General features: G+C 32.6%; 3 protein-coding genes and 1 long non-coding RNA gene across 11 annotated transcripts; 1 reads left to right on the top strand and 3 right to left on the bottom strand.

Moving 5' to 3' along the window:
• Nucleotides 1-361: 361 nt before the first annotated feature.
• On the bottom strand, nt 362-9,859 carry LOC111712502 (DNA-directed primase/polymerase protein). 2 transcript variants are annotated; one of them, XR_002767473.1, is made up of 13 exons: nt 9,762-9,859; nt 7,756-7,822; nt 6,726-6,792; nt 5,804-5,892; nt 5,395-5,445; nt 5,019-5,120; nt 4,442-4,548; nt 3,739-3,932; nt 3,420-3,676; nt 2,692-2,774; nt 1,966-2,034; nt 969-1,408; nt 362-492 (listed from the first exon to the last, which is right to left on the bottom strand). XR_002767473.1 is itself a non-coding variant. In XM_023487138.1 (12 exons), the coding sequence occupies exons 1-12, from the start codon at nt 9,836-9,838 to the stop codon at nt 1,282-1,284; spliced, it is 1,290 nt and encodes a 429-aa protein (XP_023342906.1). In that variant the 5' UTR covers nt 9,839-9,859; the 3' UTR covers nt 362-1,281. The 2 variants fall into 2 exon arrangements, 1 of the variants encoding a protein (XP_023342906.1); XM_023487138.1 differs by having other exon boundaries at nt 362-1,408.
• On the top strand, nt 7,994-9,432 carry LOC111712504 (uncharacterized). Of its 3 annotated transcripts, none has more exons than XR_002767477.1 (3): nt 7,994-8,310; nt 8,410-8,537; nt 8,631-9,432. It is a non-coding gene; the product is annotated as an uncharacterized LOC111712504 (long non-coding RNA). The 3 variants fall into 3 exon arrangements; XR_002767476.1 differs by having other exon boundaries at nt 7,994-8,537; nt 8,631-9,040; nt 9,150-9,430; XR_002767475.1 differs by having other exon boundaries at nt 7,994-8,537; nt 8,631-8,850; nt 8,913-9,429.
• On the bottom strand, nt 9,846-20,411 carry LOC111712501 (zinc finger protein 431-like). 5 transcript variants are annotated; one of them, XM_023487136.1, is made up of 15 exons: nt 19,631-19,891; nt 18,043-18,216; nt 16,107-17,568; nt 15,105-15,218; nt 14,317-14,357; nt 13,949-14,047; nt 13,473-13,760; nt 12,974-13,401; nt 12,583-12,913; nt 12,406-12,478; nt 11,881-11,918; nt 11,418-11,472; nt 11,236-11,305; nt 11,105-11,174; nt 9,846-10,060 (listed from the first exon to the last, which is right to left on the bottom strand). In XM_023487136.1, the coding sequence occupies exons 3-15, from the start codon at nt 16,194-16,196 to the stop codon at nt 9,964-9,966; spliced, it is 1,794 nt and encodes a 597-aa protein (XP_023342904.1). In that variant the 5' UTR covers nt 16,197-17,568; nt 18,043-18,216; nt 19,631-19,891; the 3' UTR covers nt 9,846-9,963. The 5 variants fall into 5 exon arrangements, with proteins under 5 accessions (XP_023342904.1, XP_023342900.1, XP_023342903.1 ...); XM_023487132.1 differs by having other exon boundaries at nt 12,583-13,401; XM_023487135.1 differs by having other exon boundaries at nt 12,583-13,401; nt 13,949-14,044.
• On the bottom strand, nt 20,382-24,517 carry LOC111712500 (zinc finger protein 431-like). The gene is made up of 4 exons (XM_023487131.1): nt 24,451-24,517; nt 23,622-23,883; nt 23,248-23,448; nt 20,382-22,355 (listed from the first exon to the last, which is right to left on the bottom strand). Exons 1-4 carry the CDS (start codon nt 24,508-24,510, stop codon nt 20,965-20,967), a joined length of 1,914 nt encoding a protein of 637 aa, XP_023342899.1. The 5' UTR covers nt 24,511-24,517; the 3' UTR covers nt 20,382-20,964.

Below are 24,517 nucleotides of genomic sequence, written 5' to 3'. Positions count from 1 at the left end.
AGCAAGAAGTCCGCTGATGATGTCAAGTCTTATGGAGCTTAAGGCTCTCAATACTCTGCATATTACCCTTGTCTGGAGACGAACTCAGCAAGAGGTCCGCTGATAACAAACCTATTCTAGAAGAAAAAATGTGAAGTTCTACCACTTAGCAACCACTGAATCTTACAGTTCAAGCAAGTTTATTAATTTTTATGAGTATCATGAATAATTTTCAAATAATAATTTTGCCAATTTTATATATTTATGTTCCGGTGCACATCAAACTCATAAAAATAAATTGCTGGCACTAAAAGATTCAGTGGTTGCTAAGTGGTAAAACTTCACATTTTTTTTCTTCTCAACAGTATAAAAAATTAGAATATTTCAAGTATTTGATTTATTGTAGATATATAAATTACGTTTTATAATCACTCACATATTATCAATATCACTGGTTCATAATTTTACAAAAATTTATCAAAATGTAGCACCACATGTCGAAATACTCACGATCTTTGCAAACAAAAAATGCAGAGAGATATTTCTTAATGTATAATCAACTCATTCTGCACTGTGATATTTTTGACACGCCCCCCCCCCCCCCCCAATAAAATTTTTACAGAAAACACTTCCGTTGCTTTTAAGTTCTAGCTAGTAGCTGCGTTCTATCAATCATGTCTACACATGATTGATACATTTTCTGATTCTGCTTAAATTTTTGTCTAAGAAAAGGAATGGATAAAAAAAAATTAAAAAAGAGACAAAGGAGGACTATTTTAAATAGTCAAAAATAAGTGTTTTTATAATGACGTTAAATTATTCCTTATCAGGATGTGTTTCCATTTAACAACTCTTAGCGGGAATTCAGTCCTTCCACTAACAAATGTTTTCTTCTGTTCAAAAAGAACTTAAAATAATTAAAAGTCAGAGTAAAATTCCCTTCTAGATAAAATCAATCAGATTAGAAAATTTTAAAAAATTGATCTTACCCACACTTAATATTATTTGCAACCAACTAACAAATTACAGTTTCTTCGTCTTTATCACAATCTTTCAGGACTTGTTTAGTAGAGGGCCCTCCTCTCCAGTATCTTTAGGGTCCCCTAGTTCGGTGTCCCTCCCAAAGACCTCGTAGAGGGTCTTCCTCTACAGTACCATTAGGGTCCCCTGGTCCTTCCCCAAGCCCGCGAAGAGGGTCCTCCCCTCCTGTAAGCTCAGAGTCCCCGGTCCTTTCCCAAGCCCTCGAAGAGAGTCCTCCTTTTCTCCAGTACCATCAGGGTCCCCTGGTCCCTCCACCAGCCATCATTGAGGGTCCTCCTTCTCTCTAGTACCTTCAGGGTCTCCTGGTCCCTCTCCAGTACTCTCAGGGTCCCAATCTGTAAACTGGGTCCAGGGCAGAAGCTCGGGGGCAATAGGGATATCAGGTCCCCTAGATAGAATAAGGGTTATTATATTAAAACCCTAAAATAATGGGATAGTAAACAATTTCAAATGAACTTTAATTTTTAGATTGGCATGACCGATTTACAACGTTACGCTTAAAAGCATAGTATGAAATAGATATTTATGTTTTTATTTTTAAAAATTGAAAATTTTCCTTTGTGGTTTCTGTACAAAAGTGACATGGGCATCTCTTGCTTCAGAAACAATGGTTCAAATAACAAAATAAAACACTTTACAAGCTAGAAAAAACCACGTTGTCTTTTACATCATTAATTAGATTGAGGGTCATGGGTATCATTGTGAATCAGATATCCACATCTTTTTTAATTGAAGGGTCACAAAATCACAAAGCCAAGTCCTGTTAAATGAGAATTAAAAACTGTTGCTGTTTGTTTATCTTAAATATGAAATCCAGCCATTTCCATCAGAAATGAAACCCTTATTTGGTAAAAAGCTATAGAAATTAGTAAATATTTTGTAACAAGTTTAAAAATATTCATTTCTGATCCAAATATCAAGTGTTTGGACCTTTTATTTACTTACCTATAATGTGCACAGTCTGGGTCATAACATTTCTGGTTTAGGATTCCCAGTTTTAGACTACAAACAAACCTGAAATATATTGTCCTTGACAGATCAGGGGTGTATATTTTCTTTAAAAATCATTGACCCCTCTCTCTTTTGAAAATCATCCCCCCCCCCTCAGTAAGGTTTTTTTAGGGATTTATTCACTGAATCGGGGAAAATAAATTTTTGGGTGACAAATAAAAAAAAAGTTTGATGTCCAATTTTTCATTTTTCCCCCAGATCTTCAAAAATTATTCACCCCCTGGGCTGAGCCAGGGGGTAAATTTTAAAGTATACAGTACACCCCTGTGAGATATATTTCTCAGTTATGTTCCATTTTTAACACAATAATGTGAAAACTCAGAAAAGTATGTATGGGAAAAGTAACCTAAGTAAGATTAGTGAAGACAAAAGTTAAAAACCCCTAGGCCTAAAGTGCTTACGGAAATTAAAAAATAAGCTTTCTTTAAAAGAGAAATGTGTAAAAATATGGTCTTATCTATATTATAAGGTAGTAATCTCTGTCCGATCATAAGTCATAACTCATAACCCCCGTTGACCAATTTGTCTCAAATTTTGATTGGAGAATTTGGTAGAAGCATCGCGAAGTCCTTAGCTTGGTTTAAAATCTTAGAATGAGTGGGTTAACGTTTAAAACCGAAAGTTAAATTTTCAAGCAAAGCTGGGTTCCCAAGCTAGTACCTGATATTATTGGATTTATGCTCTCTACCCACATTGCCACAGTATCTTGTTCCCCCAACGTCATAAATAATTATTGATTCTTCCTGAAAAAAATCAAAACCTTTCAAGTTGTTTGGCTCACGATGTCCTCACAGAAACTTAAAAAATTGAGTAATTAATAAGCAAATAATGCGTAATTTTTTAGGGTGTGGCTAAATTTTAAATCATTAGATTAGATGTTATAGATAAATCTTGTCTATAACAATGTACTCTAATTTTGATTTAATTATTGCAATGTATTCTAACTTTGATTTAATTTAAATTATGCAATGTATTCTAATTTTGATTTAATTTCAACAATGCAATGTATTTTAAATTTAATTTAATTTCAACAATGCAATGTATTTTAAATTTAATTTAATTTCAATATTGCTACGTATTTTGATTTTGATTTAATTTTAATCATGCAATTTATTTTGATTTTGATTAAATTTCAATAATGCAATGTAATTAAATTTTTATTTAATTTCAATAATGCAATGTATACTTTAATTTAAATTTAATTTCAATAATGCAATGTACTCTAATTTAAATTTAATTTCAATAATGCAATGTACTCTAATTTAAATTTAATTTCATTAATGCAATGTACTCTAATTTAAATTTAATTTCAATAATGCAATGTATTTTGATTTTGATTTAATTTCAATAAGTTCTTGGGTAAAACTGTTAAAAGTTCCAAATTCTACCTGAATATAGTTCCATTTCCTGATAAAACCAGGAGCAATTATTTTCATCACAAAATCATCAATCTCAAGAAAAGGCGATTTTTCACCAGTGCGCAGATTTGTCAGTTTTGCCGCGGGTTGTTCACTTTTCTTCCTGCAGCTTTGGGTTAGTTCAGTTTTGAATGAAATAAAGTCTGTGATTCCCGGAGTATATGTGACAAGAGAGGAAAAAAAGATTTCCTTTTCAAGATCAAATTTGTGTTGGTGATGATTTTCTTCTGAAAAAGAAAAAAATTAGATGAATAAAAAACATCTCTTAGTTTTATTCAATTTGTCTTACCTAAAAGTTTGACTGTGTAAATATCATTAGCGGACACTGTTAAAATTTCTGATTTTCCGTATTTAGCAGAGAGATATAAACGGAAATTTCTATTTTTTGTGTAAACCCCTAGATCAATAAACCATTGTATCTCATCCCCCTTTTTCACTTGAAACTGCTTTGCTTCAACTGGTATCAAACTATCCACAAAACTTCTAAAAACAAAAATTTAAAAACAGAAATGTAAAACTATCCTTAAGATAAAACACAAATTAAAGATTAAGTTTCCATTTTTGTTCCGTAATCGTTCTCCTGGGTAAACATATATTTTTTCATATTTTTCTTTGATATTTTCTTTGCTATTATTTTAATAATTGGACATATTATTATTATCATTATTTTGAAAAGGGGAAATCTGCTGTTATGCTGTTATCTGTCAGAGACAAGCGTTAGATATTGTATGCCACCCCTTTCCCCCCCCCCCTCCCAAAAAAATAAGGAACAATGCAATTCCTCCAGAAAGACATAAAATCAAGATACTGGCCAAGCTAGAACATATTTCAATGACACTGGAAATATTTAAACCCCTTGAGTGGACTGTTAAAGTTTACCCCTTGAATTGAACCCTTGAATTGACCCCTTAATTTGACCCCTAGAATTGACCCACAGTATGGACTCCTAGAGTTTATCCCTTGAGTTTACTCCTAGAGCCCTTTGAATTGACCTGATAAGATGACCCATCTCCTGGTTGTTCCTAAACACTAGCCCAGGGTAGATCAGGTGATTAGAAAACTTTTTCTCGGAACTTGAGTCAAGGATCAATATATCCTCCTTAACAAAACAGCTTGCTTAGTAAACAAAATAATTAAATAAGAACAAATTAAAAATTAATAAGAAGAAAAGCTTAATACAAGAGCTAAGCGCAAGTTAATAAAATAGTACTCGAGAACAGAAAACTACACTTTAGTTAAGAAAACTGAACTTTAACGCAGAAAACTGAACTTCTGGTCAGAACACGTTCTTCTACTTAATAAATCTAGAACCCCATTTTTATATCAAGAAAAAATCTAACATTAGCTTGGAAACCCAGCTTTCCCCGGAAGCTAACTTTTCTCTACAATAACCAACACACTCAACTTGAAATGTTTAAATTAAACTGAGAATAATCCTTTGGTTCCACCAAGTTACCCAACCAAAATTTGAGGCAAATCGTTCAAGGGGTTTGATTAGACATACAAAAAATTACTACTTTACATATTTAGAAAGACAATGAATTGGTTACACCTATGCTGTTTACCTACCTTGTATCCTGTAACCTGGAGGGTTTTCTGGAGAAATGTATTTAACGCCTGAATAAGATTATTCACCATTGTGTTTCCATCCAATTTTTCATTATCACGTTTCTTTAAACAACAATCAAATAAATTACTATTTTTTTCATCAGTGATGGGGATTAACTCCTTAATAGCAATAAAAATCTAAGAAATGACCGTCCGCCTTTAGTTCTGTTCTGTTAAGAAAAATACCAATTAATTTATTAATACCTTGAGTGAAAAAGCAAGCCTTGCTTAAGATAAAATGATTATATTAAGAACCTGTTAAGAGTTGTCCTAAACCATAGAAGAACCTTTCTTTTCTTTTCTACAAGATAAATTATTTTAACATATTTGGTTGTTCCTTAAACTCTAGATCTAGGTACAGTTTACAGGGTCTCTGCTCAGCAATAACCTTGAAAGAACAGTTACAACAAGAGCTAAGCTCATGGGGTGTATATAACAAGGAGGGGNGGTCAGCATCACCCAAAATATGCTGATCCAAAATGTAACCCAAAATATACCAATAAAGTAGATTCCTCTAAATTCAAAATCAAAATTTAAAATGGCATAAAAGTCAAAGTTTCTGCAAATAAACAATAAAAAAGTGGAAAACGTGCAAAAAAAAATTATTTCGTAAAATAAAATGGCAATCTTGAAAAATTTGTTATATTGTTTACAAAAGGTGATTTAAAATTTTGAAAAGGTTCACCGTTGTGAATCGGGCAAACCTGAAATTACATGAACAGTCCCTTTAAGACAAAAAGTTATACCTCGTAGTGTCTCCTCTGAAGGTTAGTTAGATCTATGTAATGATTCCAAAATACAAGCTCGCCAGATACAAGGAACATTCGCTTACCACCTTTATTAATATTATATTAATATTATTAGGTTTTAAACATCTATTCAACTACAAAGTAATCTGTTACACAGTTGCACTTAATAGATGAAAAAATATTTCGATGTTTATTTTATTTTCGAAATTTTATAATGTTTGTCTGTTAAAACATATCGCACTGAAATAAACATTTAAATCATACAATAAATATAATATTTTAGTAGGGTTGTTTTTCTACAAAGATGTGTTTCAAATAATCGAGAACATTTTATTTGATTGGATTGATTTGAATATTTTAACAAGAAAAAATGACATTTAATTTTTTTTCAAAATTCTTTTCTTTTAGATTTCTAAAAGATATTAATGTTTGCCATAAAAGTTATTACAAAATATTGTATAGGTATCTATCTTTATCTGAGTATAAACATTAATTATTTGTCTGATATCCAATAAATGTCAAAACGGGCCCAATTTTTGGGTGGCAATTCACAATCACATGACCCAGGGAAAAGTTTTTAGATGGTCAAATAAAAACATTTAGCATGGAAAAAAATTTCGATATTTATTGTTTATGAAAATGCACCAAATCAAACAGAAAAATCTGCGTTATTATTAGTTTTACGATTAAAATTGTAAAACTTGTCGTTAGAAAAGAGACACAAAGCGCCCTAAAAGCATAGTATACTTATCTATACAAATACGTACTTGTAATTTACGACAAAAGACGGGTAAACAGTGGGACTAACTTTGACTTCCTGAACAACGCTTGGCTCCCAAGCTAGTTATTGTTATTATTATTATTAACAATCAACCTACGTATATACAATAATAATAATAATAATAATAACATTATATACCTGTAGAATGCTCGAAAGAAAATACCCCGAGTGAATTATCAGATCCTCTGTATTTAATTGCATCCTCCTGTTAACACCAGAAAAACTACATATTTGTATTGACTAGCTGTCATAATATTTGGTCCCAGAATGACTATTTGTACAACTTAAATAAAAAGACTGAGAGCATTATTCTTATACACATAACATCCTATTGCTCCTAACAATCATTCTAAAACTGCTTGATTTTTTAAGAAAGAGTAATAAACAATTTATTTTTCCTTTAACACGAAAGTCAATAAATCTAACTTAGCAAAAAATACTTGAAAAATGGATATGGAATTTTTTCTCAAAAAAGAAGCATTTTACTTATTCAATTTATGCGACGTATTTTTTTGTAATTTTTCTTTATTCAAAGAGAATTCGAGGATGTTGACTGCAAACATTTGACAATTTTCAAATTTGTAGGTTTTCGATTTATTAGCTAAAAGTTCTTGCAAAAATATTAAGTTTCTAAGGGCATGCCTTTAGGTGTGCTTGTATTCTAAATAATTTCACTCTTCGGCAGATAATATATTTGATCAGAGGTTAGAACTTCTGAGGGAGTATTTTAAATCTTAAAAGCTTATCTTATTTTGATGTGGGTACTCTAAACTTGAGGATCAATGCTTGATCACTTAATTTAAGTTATTCCTGCAGTCAATACATCTATCCAATGAACGGGTGATCGTGCACTGTCTTAAAATGGCGCAGACAGCGACTCGTGAACATTCTTTAAAAAGCAGCGCCATAAATGGACAGGCAAAGGGAAGCAAGAACAAGAGGACCTGTGGACGTGCCTCGTACCATTTTATTTTATAAAAATTATAAAAAAAAATTGGTTAAAAAAAGTTATTCCTGCAAGGCATAACCACCAATGGATATCGAAGAGAAATTAAATTAATCTGTATGGTCTGAATACGATTCAGATTGAAGATCAATACTTGATCCCAAGATTAACACAACAGTTCTGACTTAAGGTCAAGAACTTTAATATTTATGTAGGTTTTCCCTGTTTATGAAACAACTTGAGTTTCGATGAAGGAGCCAAAATTGAATATTCTATTCTTGCCAATTGCCTGAAAAAGAAAAAGCATTTATAATATTTCTAATTAAAAGGCATACATGTAAGATCTCTAATGATCTAAATGTCGTCTTGTTCAGGGTATCTCCAAACCAAACGCGGCATGACGAGCAGACAGAAACTCCCCAGAAGAGAAGACAGTCAGCTGAATTCATGGAGCTCTCATCTCTACTTATAAACAATGTAACCGTGATTAGTTGGATACTCTAGACTTTACAAGTGACTGAAATCTTTTGAGCTTATACAATTTCTCATTTAAACCTCATTTATTCATGTTTAACTTCATTTATTCTCATTTAATAGAATATATGTAAAAGTTTTATATCTTAAACTCAAAGTTTTATATCTAATAAGCAGTTAAAGCCTAGCCAGCTTTATTCCTTTTAAAGAAGATTTAACCTTATATTTTACTTTCAGAATTAGAATGGGTTGATTTTCCTATTCTAAAACCTCGTGTAGTTGCCCAGGTTGTGTTTAATCAAGGTCAATAAAACATCTGTCTAAAGTTTAAATATTACTTGTCATGATTTATCGATTGCTCCAAATCTTCGTTACACAGATGGTTTATATATGGAACCCTAGATATCTCTGAGTAACCCCTTCTGATCAACTCCACCACCCTGAATCTACTCATCATGAAGCCGATGCTCGGGGAACACGCCTCCTCTATGTTCCTCTTGTAAGGCTCAGCCTACTGATATATATACCAGGTGAACATTTAGTGAAAATGAACCTTTGAACCTTTGAACCTAACCCTTAAACCGTAACAGTCATATATTTATCTTAACAAAGAATTATGTTAGGATTAAACAGAACCTCGTTGCTACTCAATAGCCTCGCAATCTTCTCGCACTCCGGAGCACCTGTGTTCTGGATGATGTGCTCGACGGATCCTACTTGGAACCCTGTCGTGATATCCTCCTCCAGCTCAAGCATGACGGACCTGTAAGGCTTGTACTGGATCATCTTCTCCTCACCCACCTCTTACCTCACCCACTGGTGCAGCCATCTGTTATTATAAAGGTGAATAACATGATAAACTCTCGAGTCGTATGATAAACTTGTGCTAACGTTAACCTATTTAGCCCAAGTCTGTGTGGTCGATGAACTCCTTCACGACCTCCACCTAGCAGCGGACCATAAACTGTACCTCCTCTCCCAAAGCCTCTACTGGACGGACTGATCCTAGGCGCAACCTACGGATCATTGATAGGTACTATATTACTTCACATGCGTCCCTGTGTTTAGTGTGATTAAACTGTTACTTAAACTAAGGATTCGAAGAAACACTAAAGGAGTTGAATCTAACCATACCTATTTAGTCTCGTCCTGGACTTGTCTAACTGACTGCAGAGCTAGCGATCCAACCTCAAATCTACTTCGAAAGTTCAGCGATCTATCCTGCAATCTATCCTGCGATCTATCTATGGCTACGAACCCCCTGGCCAGTTCAACTTTGTAAGTGTATTTTATTTATCATTCATAAACGTAATTCCTGGGCAACTCAAATGGCTTAAATTGTACAAATTCTTTTATTATTATTATCACGAATATTATACTTATTTTATACTATATGAACTATTATACTAGTCGGGACTGAATATTATTGTTTTTCAGTTCACGACTAGAGCTGTACGAAACTCCTGTTCCTGAAATACATGCTTGAATAAACTTGTCCGTGCATTAAAGAGGTGCGCCAGGGTATATTGGATGCTCGTCCATAATTTTTGTAAGCCTCCTACCAGCTCCTCCTGGGTACGTATCCTGCTCCCAGTTGGCCCTAGAGCACAATACATTTCCAGATGTGGGAAAAGGTAGAACTTAAAAAGCTGAGATTTTTTTTTTAAATGGAGAAAGTAGACAACATTTATTTGACAATAAATGCAATACTAACAAACAATAGAATTAAATTGAGCGTTGTAATGCATTCTTACCTTTGAACTTTGGAGGAACTACTTTCAATATCTTCCTTTTCTTTTTTCCGTTTCTTATAAAATGTAGAAACGTCCATTTATAAATTCTGAAATACTATATGTAAAGCACAAAGATTAAATGCCAAAAAATTGTCTTTTATAGCTGCCATGATAACCAGAGGATTTTTGTTTTATAAACATCAAAGTCACATTACAAAAGTCTTTAGACACGCTTTAGTTTCCGCTCCCTGGAGCTGGCAGAGTCTTCAAAATATTTTTGAATTTCCACTTCTATTGGATACCCCAGCAGTTCTTCGTAACTAGAACAACATGAGCTTTAAAAGGGAGTGACCGCGTAGAGATGGTAGTTGAGTTGAGAGTGCAAACTTTGTTTGGTTCAGATTGATATTAAACCTCTAAGACATTTTTAAGGAATAAAATTGTTCAGCAAAAACGAAAATTCTTTATATACTACTCTCTCAGCTCAACTACCATGTCTACTCGGTCACTCCCTTTAAAATGATGTCAATGTATAAAATCTTTTACAAAAAGTAATAAAAGTAAAGGTAAACGTAATTTCAAGCAACCTTTAATGCAAAGATGGCAATGCCCTATTCACAACAGTGCCCTTGAGACCATTGTATGATCAATACTGTTGAACATGTTTTTTATTGTGTTTATAATTTCTAAATATATTTTTCTGCAAGTTTATTCCGTAGAGAAATCACAATCAAAAACATTAATTAAATCATATCTAATTCATACATTACTTAGTCAGGGGTACTGTTGTGAATTGGAAATGATTAATTATGGTTCAGTAGGTGATGGTATTATATCCCTTTTTTAAATGATAATTGATGATTTTCAGTTGTATTTATAAGGAACTTGCGGATTTCTGCAGAAGTGACAAGGAAAAAACTTTTTAAATTTGAGCACTTTCTCACTGTTTAACTGAGTTAAAGGCCTGGTAGTGGTAAGGTTGTGAATCTGGCATGAAAGTTCACTTTACTAAACTACAGTTTATTATAGAATAAAAAATTAGAATATNAAATACAGTTTATTATAAACTCATATTCAGGTTTCAGAATTACAGTTTATTATAAACTCATATTCAGGTTTCAGAAATACAGTTTATTATAAACTCATATTCAGGTTTCAGAATTACAGTTTATTATAAACTCATATTCAGGTTTCAGAAATACAGTTTATTATAAACTCATATTTAGGTTTCAGTAAAAAATTACAAAAAGTTAATTTTTTAGTTTTAGAACCTTGCTAGACTAAAATACATTTAGTTCGACTAATAATTAAAATTTAAAAATTAAAATTTTTTAATTTAAAACAATCTTAAACGGTTGATTGACCTTATTATTGGTGTTTGAAGTTTGTTAGGATCATTCATATCAATTCCTCCATACATACTGCTGTAGGATTCTAAATTATAAAAAATTTAAACAAATTAATTGTTTGATCAAATTTTAAAAAAATCAATTACCTCTTATATCTTCTCTGAGTTTTCTTGAAAACTTCTGGTTCAAACGTTCAAATTCTTCTTTTGATTGAATCTAAAAACATTTATAAACAAAAATTAAAGATTTTTTTAAAAAATCACCATATTTATTATTCATTTCACAAGAAAATGCTAAGATTATTTTATTTTGTTTTAAATTTGGCTACCTTGAAACTTTCTGGGTCTTTATCTTTATCTGCCTTTGGAGCATATCGATAATGCCTAAAAATTATATTATTAATTCTGAAATTTTATTCCAATTCAACAGACATGGGGGGGGGGGGAGGGGGTGTCCCTCCCTTCTTAAACGTGTTTTTTGTTTGTCTGAGGGTGTTATATTTTCTTTTACTTTTCTAACTATTTCATGACCCTCACTTAAGACTTAAAGGTAGGCTTTATACTATTATTATTAAACAAAACTTCTGGGGATTTTTAATCCCCGTATGAAGCCACACCCGTCAGTAATTCCCCTCAAGATACGTGTACAATCACGCCTGGGGTCGTCTGTTTGAAAAACCTCTAAGGGCACCGGGTGTTGGGATACTAACTGCTTGAGTTATCAGGCATAATGCCTAAATGCCTTATTTCTGCCTATACCAAACATTGAAAGCTGCAGAGAAATAAACTTACCTTAGGAGAATATCGTTAACAATCGACGTCACTAGTTTCTAAAAATTAATTATATTCATGAATCACGATTGATTGATTGATTCATTTTTAAATTCAAATATAAGGAAAAGTTATGAAATGCAATGAAAAAGATCGTGATATTACAAAGATGACACAATAATAAATCATGGATTTAAATCACAATACAGATCTTATTTTCCTCTCTTGAAGCAGAAGAAAAACAAAATAATTGTGTTTTCAATTGTATTATGCAACCCATACATTTAACAAACTGCAGAACATTAGATCCCACCCTAGATTTTGAAAATTTAAAAGTTGAAATTTTAAATGGATTTATTTTTTATGATACATGACGAAATTTAGATTTACAAATTGACTTATATATTATGGGTCTGAAATTTCAGCTGGGTGGGAACGTCACGTGAGAAAAACTTAAACTATTGTTTATAATATATATCTCGAAAAATGTATTGGCAATAAAATTAAACAGTTTCTCGCAATTTTACTGATTGTTTTGCATCTAACCTTGAATTTCATCTCTGGATCTTCAGGTATTCCAGGTTTTCGTGCCACTTCTTCAACACACTCTGTGTTTAATCTAAGGTAAAGCCACAATTAAAGGTTGAAATAGAAAATGGGGCAGCCTAGTTAATTAGAAATAACAGTTAAAAATTGTATGAAATCAAAAAAGTGTATTTTCACCTCAACAAATCTTTTGGTTTATTCTCCTCTTTAATTCTTGAATCTGGTTCAGGTTTGATGATGGCATCTATTTCAGGTTTAACATCTACAAATGTTCTCTTCTCCAACGTGCCTTGTAAAACTAAAGCTTCGTTAGATTTGTCAACACACCTTTGCTCTAAAACTACTTGTTGAGGTTCTTCTTCAGGCACTAGGTCTTTAGCAGCTTGATTTTCAGGCACTTGATCATTAAAAGCTTCTTCTTCAGTCACTAGGTCTTTAGCAGCTTGATTTTCAGGCACTTGATCATTAAAAGCTTCTTCTTCAGTCACTAGGTCTTTAGCAGCTTGATTTTCAGGCACTTGATCATTAAAAGCTTCTTCTTCAGTCACTAGGTCTTTAGCAGCTTGATTTTCAGGCACTTGATCATTAAAAGCTTCTTCTTCAGGCACTTCATGCCCCTGCTCCATACTATTCACTGCTGTTAGATCCAAAGCGACTTTATCAGACAATCTAATTGATAGACTTGTTATAGCCGCATTCTCTTCAAGTAAAGTAGAATCTGCAGGAATTGATAAAATTGCAGAGGGTGGCTTCTGGTTTGGATCAGGATAGGATGAAGATTCACTTGGAGGGATTATAATAGACGATGTAGGTACACTCAGAGTGGCTTTAGGAGAGGTTGTAGCATAACCTGGAGCAGCTGTAACAGAGGTTGTAGTTTTACTTGGAGTAGTTGTGTGAATTGGTGTTGTAGTAGAAGATGAAGATTTTGTTAAACTAGAAGTGGTCTCCAGTGGACAAATTCCTTGAACTTGATGATCATTGCTCTTCACAGAACTGCAATAAATTAATGTATTTAAATGGTAAAGAAAGTATGGATTTTGCGAAATAAGTTTGATTAATTTTACCTGGTGCTCTGTGCATTTTTTCTTTGATATTGTTGAATACTTAATTGTTTAAATGGAAGAGAATCATTAATTCTTTGAGCAGAATTCTCATCCACCATCTTGGACAGCTTATCCTTGTTTTTCTCAGGTGTTCTTACATCTGCATTTACTAGATTAGCGGCTGAATAGGGTGAGGCTTCCGAGTGCTCCCTGACAGACTCCGCAGTAGTATTTTCTGTTAAAGCCTTAGAAGGCGAAGATGTATTTTTAGGAACTAACTCAGGTTTCAAGTTGACATCAGCACGCAACCTGTAAAGTCTTAGGTTAGACTCTGGAAAAAAACGGGGATGGGGGTAGAAGAAAATGAAAAAGGCAATGATTATACAAATCAACATTTTGAATTTTATAGTTGTCTTATAACTTATAACTTATAACTTAACTTATAACTTTGTAAAGTAAACAGGAGTTTGTATTGGAGGTAATTTAAGTCTTTTTACCTTGCTTTTTTGCATTCAAGCCAAAGCTTATCACTGATAAGGGTTTGAAAGTTAGAAACATCTTCACCATGTTTCTTTAAAAATTCTTCTATGCCACTTCTTGGTATTTTATATTATTATTGTATGACACTTATTATATGGCTCTAATATTATAACCTGTAGGTCATGTCACTTTGCCTGAAGGTTGATTGTGAAAAATAATAAATCATATCTAAAAGTTTCTTTCATAACAAAGAGAGAATTATTCTCAATAGTAAAATTTGATATTTGTTTTTAGACGAAATAATAAAATTAATTAATTGTATAAACAAAGACTTATCAAAGTTGAAAATTTAAATGATATAAAAACAACAATAATCTTTAAATTCCTGGTTTTTACTTTAATTTGGAACTTGGTTTGAATCCATGCCTGAAAACAATTTCATATCACATAAGTATTGAAGAGTGTATACTTTATATTTACTCAATATTATCTTGAGTGTTAGAAGATTATAGAAGAATAATAGAAGATTATAGAAGCATAATAGAAGATAATACAAGCACAAAGTGGCATTGCAGTACATAAAGTAACCAAGGCTGCATAAAGTCTCAAGTCCTGTACAAAATGTTGACCAGCCGCTACAAAAAATAAGGAATGATGAATCAGGATTAAATTGTGGTCACAAAGGATAGATGTAGGGTTTCCAATCGGAATTATGTTGCGCTGTTCTCGATTTGTGCGCAATTGCGCACAACTGTACGCAAATTGTGCACAATTTTGCGGAATTGCGTGGACTTTATAAGGCTCGCAATTGGGTGCAAGTGAAATCCACTTGCGTTGGAACCCCTATATAGATGTTAAGAGATCATTTAAATGTAGAAAATACAGATAATTGAACTGCATTCCTTTATTTTAGTTATTCCATAACTTTTTTCTTTGATATATTACAGGGGTACTCAAAAAGGATGAAACTTTAATGACAATTTAAAGTTCTAAAATGGTGGAAGTAGGGGGTTTTCACTAATATTTAGTTTTATATTAAATTAGGTGGATAATAAAGAAACAAGCTTAGAGATTCATAGATAAAAGAAAAGTAAATTTAGTACAGTTGTCTCTTAAGTCTCATCCTTTGTGGTAACCTTGTTTAGTTTTAATTATAACAATAGTCACTCTAACCTGTTTATGTGAATAAGATTTCAGATGCTTCAAGACTTGTCGCGGATTTCCTTGCTCGTTAAAGCAACCAGGGAGGGAGCAGTGATAGTAATGAACAACATTTTCATCCGTATTCTAAAATGAGAAACTTCATTTAGGGGTTTAAATAAAACCATTACCCTTTAAAAATATTTGTACATATAAATTAGTGAATGAGAACCCTAAAACTGTTTTTACTGCTCCTAAAATTTCTAATATTTTCTAGACCTTTTCGTTCTGATGAGGGGGAATAAATGATTTTTTAAAGAAAATATATACCCCTGCTTTATTACATATATAAATTTACAATATATATTTAAATATAAAGTATTAAGTGAATAAAAAAAAATATACTTTATATTTTGTGGCTTCATATAACATGTAATTTATAGAATTTAAGAATGCCATTAATTATCATAAATGAGTTATGTTAGTTTCTAGAATTTAGTCTGTGTTAGTATATTTCAGGAGTGGCAGCTACTAGATGGGGGCTTGGGGATATTTTTTTTACATTGGGTGCAACTGCTAACTTACCCCCTATCCCTGAATTTTTCATGACACGCCCCTAAATTGGAACTATCTCCCCCTGCCTGTAAGAATATATAACAATATTGACAAATATTGAAAATAGGAACTATCTCCCCCTGGCGGAGTGAATATCAACTTTAAAAATGTTTAAGATTGTATCTATCTCCCCCTGGCGGAATGCATATCATCTTTGACAAATTTTGCAGACTGGAACTATCTTCCCCTGTCGGAATAAATATCTATTTTAACAAATGTTCAAAATTGGAACTATACCCCCTGGCGGAATAAATATCTATTTTAACAAATGTTCAAAATTGGAACTATACCCCCTGTCGGAATAAATATCTATTTTAACAAATGTTCAAAATTGAAACTATACCCCCTGTCGGAATAAATATCTATTTTAACTAATGTTCAAAATTGGAACTATACCCCCTGGCGGAATAAATAAATAACCTGATATTCTGTTATGTAGTCTAATCCAACGATATCCACATTCCCCGCTAGTATATCTTTAAGAGAGTCAGGTTTGGTTTTACTTTTCATTGTTAATCTGAAAGTAAAATAAAGATCAAGAATTTTAACGCTTAATCTTTTGATTGATTAATAAATCTCTCTAAAAAACTTGACTATGGAAGTTAAAACTGACAACTACAATGAAAATACTTCCGTAGCAATCGGTAAATACACTAATTTCAGCATTGCAGTTTAACCAACCTCCCTCAAACTATTTTAAAATGCGAATGTCATTTATGTTTACTTTTTACATGTTTATTCAGACCATATTGTGTCGTAGCAACATGTTCACAAATTGAACAAGGAAATTTTGAATCTTCATGCTTGCTCTTTTTGTGATTTATCAGATTATATTTTGTTGACGCGGCAAAACCGCATTGATCACATGGGTGCTTAATGCCTAAATGAACACTTTCCACGTGAATTTTCAATCTTGCTTTAAATTTTGCTGAGTATTTGCATTGATCACAGGGATATTTCTTCTTTTCATCTCCATGTTTCTCCTTAACGTGTCTTTTCAAACAATGTATTGTTAATCCTAAAAATGAGCACTGGTCACAACTTTTCGGCTGACTATCGTGTGCTGACATGTGTTGTGTGAAATAGATTTTCCGATGTGTTACAAAATCACATTGATCGCATAGAAATTTTGATAGACATCGAGTACTGCGCCGTTTATTCTCGTGAATGGCCTCCTTGTGTTTGTTTAAACTTCGCAGTGACTTGGATAAATGATCGCATTCATCGCAAAGATACTTTGCCTGAGGTATTCCTTCATGAACTTCAAGAATGTGCTCTTTTATGATGAATAAGTGTGCTGCCTGATAATCACACTTGTCACAGGAATATTTAAATCCTTCGTGAATATTTTTAATGTGCCTCTTCAGATTATTCTCTAAACCAAACACGCCTTCACACTGATCGCAGTAATAACGAACCCCTTCATGTTCTTTTTCTTTGTGCATTTTTAAATATTTCGTTGTTCTTGATTTATACTCACATTGATCACATTTATACAGTCCACCTTCATGGCTTATTCTCTTGTGCGAGTTCATTTCCTGCCTAAACCCAATATATTCACACTGATCACAATTCAACTTTTCTCCAACATGGTTCGCGGCCAAGTGTTTCTTTAGCTCCTCTTCGGTGTTTCCAAAATAGTCGCATAAATCACAATAAGAGATATTTTCCCTGTGATTTTGTTGCATGTGCATTCTCAAGTTTATCTTGAAAACCGTCACAAATTTGCATTGTGTACATGAAAACGTGGATTTCGAATGAGCTATTTGTTTGTGGAAGAAAATATCCTTTGAGGAAGAATATTTGTTTTCACATAATTCACAAGAATATTCTAGAATAGTTTCACCACCAGGTTCTTCATCTTCTATCTCTATCTCAGCTTCTGTAAACATTTAATATTGAGCTTCTATATATACTATACATACTTCGCTTGTTTGTTTGTCTGTCCGTTTGTGTCCAATAAACGTCAAAACGGCTGAAACGATTGTGCCCAAATTTTTTGTGGGACATCAAATGACCCCAGGTTTACGAGAAAGCTCAGAATTACAAAAAGGTGCCTCAAAATATGTTTGCTATTTTATACGAGTAAAACCTCATCTAAAACATGTTTTGAAAATTATATCTTTTAACATTTTCTAAAACCGATTCGATTAAAACAAACAAAAAAAGTTGAATTACGTTTATTTTCAAGAATGTTTTTTAAAGTTGAAATTTGTATGATTTTCAAAAAAAAACTAAACTTAGGGGTGAGAAAAAAATCAGTTTTATTGGGCTAAAAATACGAGTCTTAGAACCAATATACACCCCTGATTAGGTATGTTATACAAATATACACATACTGCCATAAACAGCTTACCTTGGCATTCTTCTTCTAGTTTTATATCTTCTATAATAGTTGATTTCAGATTATCAATATCCTCTGTTTCGATTTTTATTTCTCCGAATACCTCAAGATTTGCATCTTTATCAGGTTCAATATCCATATCTTCACTCCCCTCCACCGGTATCTCCTCTCTCTCCACAGAATCATCTATAAATGCATTAATTAAAATCAGATCAGCTGCTTTTTTATCATAAAATAAGAAAAACGGTGCCATGACTAACTCCTCAAAGAATAACTTCTGAAATACAAACTGCAGAAATGCAAACTGCATAAATACACACTTTTGAAATACAATCTTCTGAAAAACAAACTTTTGAAGTACGAACTACTGAAAAACAAACTACTGAAATAAAAACTTCTGAAATAGAACTCCTAAAATAACAAATTCTGACATAAAAACTCTTGAAATACAAAATTTCTGAAAGACACACTTCTGAAAGACTAACTTTTCAGAAGTACAAACTTCTAAAACCCAACTTCAGAAAGACACACCTTTAAAATACAAAATTTTGAAATACAACTTCTGAAATACAAACTACTGAGAGACAAACTTTTGAAATAAAAACTCATGAAATACAAATTTCTGAAAGACACAAATCTGAAGGACTAATTTTTCTGAAGAACAAACTTCTAAAACACAACTTCAGAAAGACACATTTTTGAAATACAAAATTTTGAATTACAACTTTAGAACTACAAACTTTTGAAATAAAAACTTCTGTAACACAAACTTTTGAACTACAAACTTATGAAAACAAACTTCTGAAATACAAACTTTTGAACTACAAACTTCTGAAAGACAAACTTTTGAACTAAAAACTTATGAAAACAAACTTTTGTGTTACAAACTTTTGAACTACAAACTTTTGAACTACAAACTTCTGAAGACAAACTTCTGAAATACAAACTTTTAAAATACAAACTTGCAAAAGACAAACTTTAAAAATACAATTTTAGAAATACAAACTTCTGAAATACAAACTTGCAAAAGACAACACCAGTAGTACAAACTCATAAAAGCAATTTCTAATATACAAATTGCGGCAATTACAAACTCTGGAAAGACAAACTGCTGACAGAACAAACCCTGGGTGATTTAATTCAGGAAAAATTTTAAACTAAAGAATTTAAATTTTTCTTTTATTCTAGTATTGGTTAGGCCTTCTAAAGCGTGACTCCGCTGCACGAGGGGCCAAGCACTGCAATAGGACAGGCTATAGGGGCTACGGGGGGAAAAAAATAATTATATTTATTTAGTTTAAACTGCTAATGTTAATAGAACAAAACAAAAGGTATTTTTTTTAACGCGTTCTCTTTAATTTTGAGACGTAGCTGCTATTTTTGAGATAATTAATCAAAATTAAAGAAAGGCCCACCATTTTTCCAAATAACACATCAATTTAAGAGGACCTTCAACGGTGAAATAATGCCCTTTAAAAGATTAAGTGAGAAAAAATTCGACAATTCTAATCTGGGAAGATGGAAAGATTGCAAGGTGGAAAGATCGTAAGTATCTAAGGGGAGTAAAAATTAAGTGTTTTGATAAAAAAGCCTCGAGAACCTTGAATAAAACTGAGAGCAAAATCAGTATCATCTTTAAGCCAGGATACTCCCAGTGTATACACTGTGTTAATGGAGTCAATATGTTGCTGGGCAGCATGGATCACATCATCTAACCTCTTCTGCTCCTCTCCTTCCTTCTGTATCATCTGGTTGATTTGTTGGATTAGGAGTAGGTTATCTTCCATTCCATTCCTTAGGTTGAGAATATCAATCATGATATGCTTCAGTACTCGTTTATCATCGGTTGCAGCCGGTAGAGACTAAAAAAAATAAATAAACAATGAAAACTAAATGTAGGGAAGTTTTGCTAGTTTGATTTTTATTCTCTCATTTAACAAGAAATTGCGAAATATTTTACAACAATTTACGCAAAGTTGGATGTTAAGTAGACAAACAATTCAAGGGGAAAACAAGAATATTATTTTCTAATTATTGGAGGAATAAGAGGACGACATCAATATACAATTAAATCAAAATTTCAGCTAAATTCTTAGTTTAAAGTTGTATTCAAAGTAAAGATCTCTGTTTAAAATGAGAAAGCTGTAAATTATGAGAGTGGTTGTTTTGCGGTTACATTTTCGGGTATTGTAAATGGAGAGGAAAATGTATTTTATTTAAAAATAAAATTGAAAGAATTTGAGAACTTCATGTTTGCAAATGTTTTTCTGTTTTGAATAATTTATTTTATCGTTTTCCCTTAATATCGTTGTATAAATGCAATCTTCTGGTGTCCATTGAATCCATTTAAATCTGAAAGTATTTCAAAATGTAAACTCACAAACACATCAAAAATCGTTGGAAATACTTTAGGAATCCTTTAGTTCTGATAATTTTTACTTTTGATATGCTTCCTTAAATTGTGAAGTGGCAACATATTCACAAAATGAATTTGGAATCTTGGAAACGTTTACTCTCTTTGTGTAGCTTTAAATAAGACCCGTTTTTGTTGATTTATTCTCGCACTGATCACATGGAAACAGTCCAATTCATGCTTGATTCTCTTGTGTGTGTTTACTTGATGCTTGGACCCAACATATTCACACTGATCACATTGTGATTAAAATACAGTAAACCGCGAAATCTTTTTTCACAAATTACGCATAGCTGGCTGTTAAGTTAAAAGCGGTGTTAAAATAAAAAATAAAAATTTATTTTTATTTCCTTTCCTTATTGGCATTGTAGAGGTATATTCTTTTGATGAAAATCATTTTATTCTCTAACATTAAATCCATTGAAATCTGAAAACATTTAAGTGTTAAATGAAAATCCAATTACTTTAAATTTGGATTTTCATCATGTTTAAATTTTTTTTATAACAATTTAGCTTTTATATTATTCATGTCTTTTCTTAAAATGCTTTCTTAAATTGACAAGAGTTGACCCGACATATTCACATTGGCTGCAAGGATGTTTTGTGTCGTCATGCTTGCTCAGTTTGTGCTGCTTCAAAGTTCCGTTGGTTGTTGCTGCGAACTCACACTCATCACACTGGTATTTAACTCCAAGATGAACTGCTTCTTTGTGTGTTCTCAAATGCGCAAAATCTTGTGCAGCATATTCACATAAATCACACGGAAACTTCACACCTTCATGTTTTATTTGTTTGTGTTTCTTTAAAAATTGTTTTCTTTTACAAACATAAGAGCATTCATCACACTTGTGTTCTATACCGTCATGAAGCTCCTTGTGGGATTTAAAGGACGTTGTATTATAAGTTGTAAATTCACATTGGTCGCACATGAACATTTTTGATTTTTCATGAACATTCTTTTTATGCGTATTTAAGCTCCCCTTGTTGCTTGCTACGAGTCCACATTGATCACAAAGATTATCTAAATCTTCTTCAGTAGGGATATCTTTAATTCCATGAGCTCTTCTTTTGTGTAGTTTTAAATTTCCTTTTGATTTAGCTACATGCATGCATTGATCACATTTATGAACATCAGAAGGAAAATCTGTTTTCTGACGCTTGTTCACGGAAACATTAAGATCACTATGTTTCAGTCGTTTATGGGCTCTTAGATTACTGGCTAACGTTCCGACATAATCACATAGATTACAAGGATATGTTAAACCTTTATGCACTCCGTCAATGTGATTCTTGAGTTCAGATTGTTGACTGGCAGTGTAATCACACTGATCGCAAAGTAATCGCTGACCTTCATGAACACTTGCTATGTGTCTTTTTAAGTTTGATTCTGATGTAAATAGTGATGGGCATTGATCACAAGAGTATTTGATACCCTTGTGCTTTATTCTAATGTGCTTAACAAGATTAAACGGTAAAGTTGCTTTAAAATCACATTGATTACATGGATATCTAACCCCTTCATGCCATATTTTTCTATGCTGATTTACAGCCCTTTTTGTCCCAGAATAATCGCACTGATCGCAAAGGGATTTGATTTCCGAGTGCTTACGATTTATATGCTCTTTTAAAAGTTGAAGCTTAACTGAAACATAATCACAATCATCACAAGAAAATGAATTGAGCCCATGCTGTCGCGATTTATGAATTTTAACTTCAAGTGATGATTCCCCAATATAGATACATTGGTCACATGAATTAAGGTCTGTGGGGTGCAAGCTGTTTCTGTGTTTGTTCAATAAATGCATTGAAGTTGTTACAAAATTACAATGAGTACAGGCCAGACTAAATAGCTCTTTGTCTTGTTCTTTTTCTTCTTCTTTAGTGCTGGAATAGACCCTGTGAATCACAGTCTCTGAAACAAGTTAAGAATACAAATATTGCAAATCTTTAAAATTCTAAAAGATCTTGCTGGTTCATCTTGGACTTTTTCCAAATATAAGCTAAATTTTACACAATTTTTAGGGATGAACGTTTTAAGATAGCACTTCTCCCTACAACTCCTACAACCCTCTAAGCAGTATCAATCTATATCCAGGTTTAGCATGGCTTTGCGATGGTACTATTTTGTGCTATGTAGGAATCATACGCCACAAAGTATGTATTGAAGCTGGGCTTATGTCAGTGAAGATTAGATTGATGGTGCTTGCTATCTTTATCTAAACAGCAGAAAAGAAAAGGCTGCATGAATATTGAATTCAATTCATGACGTGCTGTGCCGTTAGCTTCAAAGAATAACTCCTTGACCGGCCGCGAATGTCTTTTGTCTATTTTTCTGTCCAAAATGAGATCAGAGGCTGAATTTAAAGAATTTGATCCGCGGCTTAAACTTGAGACGCGGCTAAAATATGGTTGGTTCCACTAAAAATTATATTCAATGTTTCAAGATTTAAGCCGGCGCTCAATAGAAACCGGTTTTTGGCGGATTTGAGACACAGCTCAAATTCATTTAATTCGGACTCAGAAGTCAGAATTTTTGTGCAGCGAATCTCGGGATCAAGGATTTATCTCCATTTTATTCAGATTTATGGATTTATTTTATTCCTTGATGGTCATACTATGTAGGGATAACTTTAATTGAGGGATTAAGCATTCATTCTCAAATTTAGTAGTGTTCAAATTGGATATCAAGGTCAAGCGTCCCCGATTAGCAATATTCACACAAGTTTCAATCTACGGACAATAACATTAGCAGCAATAAGCTCAACTTCTTATCTAGAATAAAATTACTTTAAAAAATGAGTTACCTCTTGATGTTTCCATTTCTCCCGTTTCTTCTTTAAAACAGTGATTGACCTGCCCCTGGTTCATACTGAAGTCAATATCTTCAACCTCTAGCTTAATATCATCATTATCATCCAATAGTTCTTCATTATTGTCATCAAACAGTTCTTCAGTTTTATGCTGATATTTGTTGTCTTCTTCATCTGTTTTATCCATCATTGATTCTAAAAAATAACACAAAATCTATTAAAAGGATGTTTAAATAACATGTTTTTAAGCACTAAAGTTTAATTTTACCATTACAGTCGTAAAAAGGGCGATACTCCCAACAAACAAACAAGCAAGCAAACAATCATAATTCAACATTCTTCAATGTGATTAAATTTATTTATTTTACCTTGGACAAATCTCAAAGCAAAAGCTATTTCATCTTTAAGCCAAGATACTCCCAGTATATACACTGTGTTAATGGAGTCAATATGTTGCTTGGCGTTATGGATCACATCATCAAATCCCTTCTGCTCCTCTCCTTCCTTCTGTATCATCAGGTTGATTTGTTGGATTAGGAGTAGGTTATCTTCCATTCCATTCCTCAGGTTAAGAATATCAATCATTATATGCTTTAATATTCGTTTATCATCAGTCACAGCTTCTATGCTCTATTTTCAGAATAGATTTTTTTTAATATGAGATCTGAGATGGAATTTAAAGAATTTGAGCCGCGGTTTAAATTTGCCAAAACCCGGTTTAAATTAAGCGCCGGCTTAAATCTTGAAACATTTGATACAATTTTTAGTGGAACCAAACATATTTAAGCAGTGGCTTAAATTTAAACCGCCGCTCAAATTCTTTAAATTCGGCCACAGCTAGCAAACTTTCGTAACATAAAAGAATATATCTACATAATAAAGCTCTTCGCTCAAATATATTTGTTTGTATATATGTCAGTTATACCCGGCCAAACGGCTGGACCAAATGGGCTGAAATGTTTTTAAGGAACCCATTCAAAACTCGATTAAAAACAATTCAACGGGGAACGCCGGGCACTTCAGCCAGTATTAATGTGATATATGAAATGTCCCCAATTTGTCTTCAAAATTAGTAACGTTATTTAGGGTCATCAAGATTTTTGTCCAGAGACTGGGAGGGGGGTGGGGAGGGGGGGGGGTGTTCCTTCCCAAAGTCATAATTTATATTATTTTTTAAGGTTTCAAAGCTATCTTTCCCTTAATTTCTGCAAATAATTCTGATCTCTGAAGTTTATCAGGCTGTTCTACTAAACTCATTTTATCT

Source organism: Eurytemora carolleeae, unplaced genomic scaffold (assembly GCF_000591075.1).
Source record: "Eurytemora carolleeae unplaced genomic scaffold, Eaff_2.0 scaffold1198, whole genome shotgun sequence".
In the NCBI taxonomy this organism is placed as follows: Eukaryota; Metazoa; Arthropoda; class Copepoda; order Calanoida; family Temoridae; genus Eurytemora; species Eurytemora carolleeae.
The sequence above is the reverse complement of the archived record's forward strand: the minus strand, read 5'-3'. Positions and strand labels throughout refer to the sequence as shown.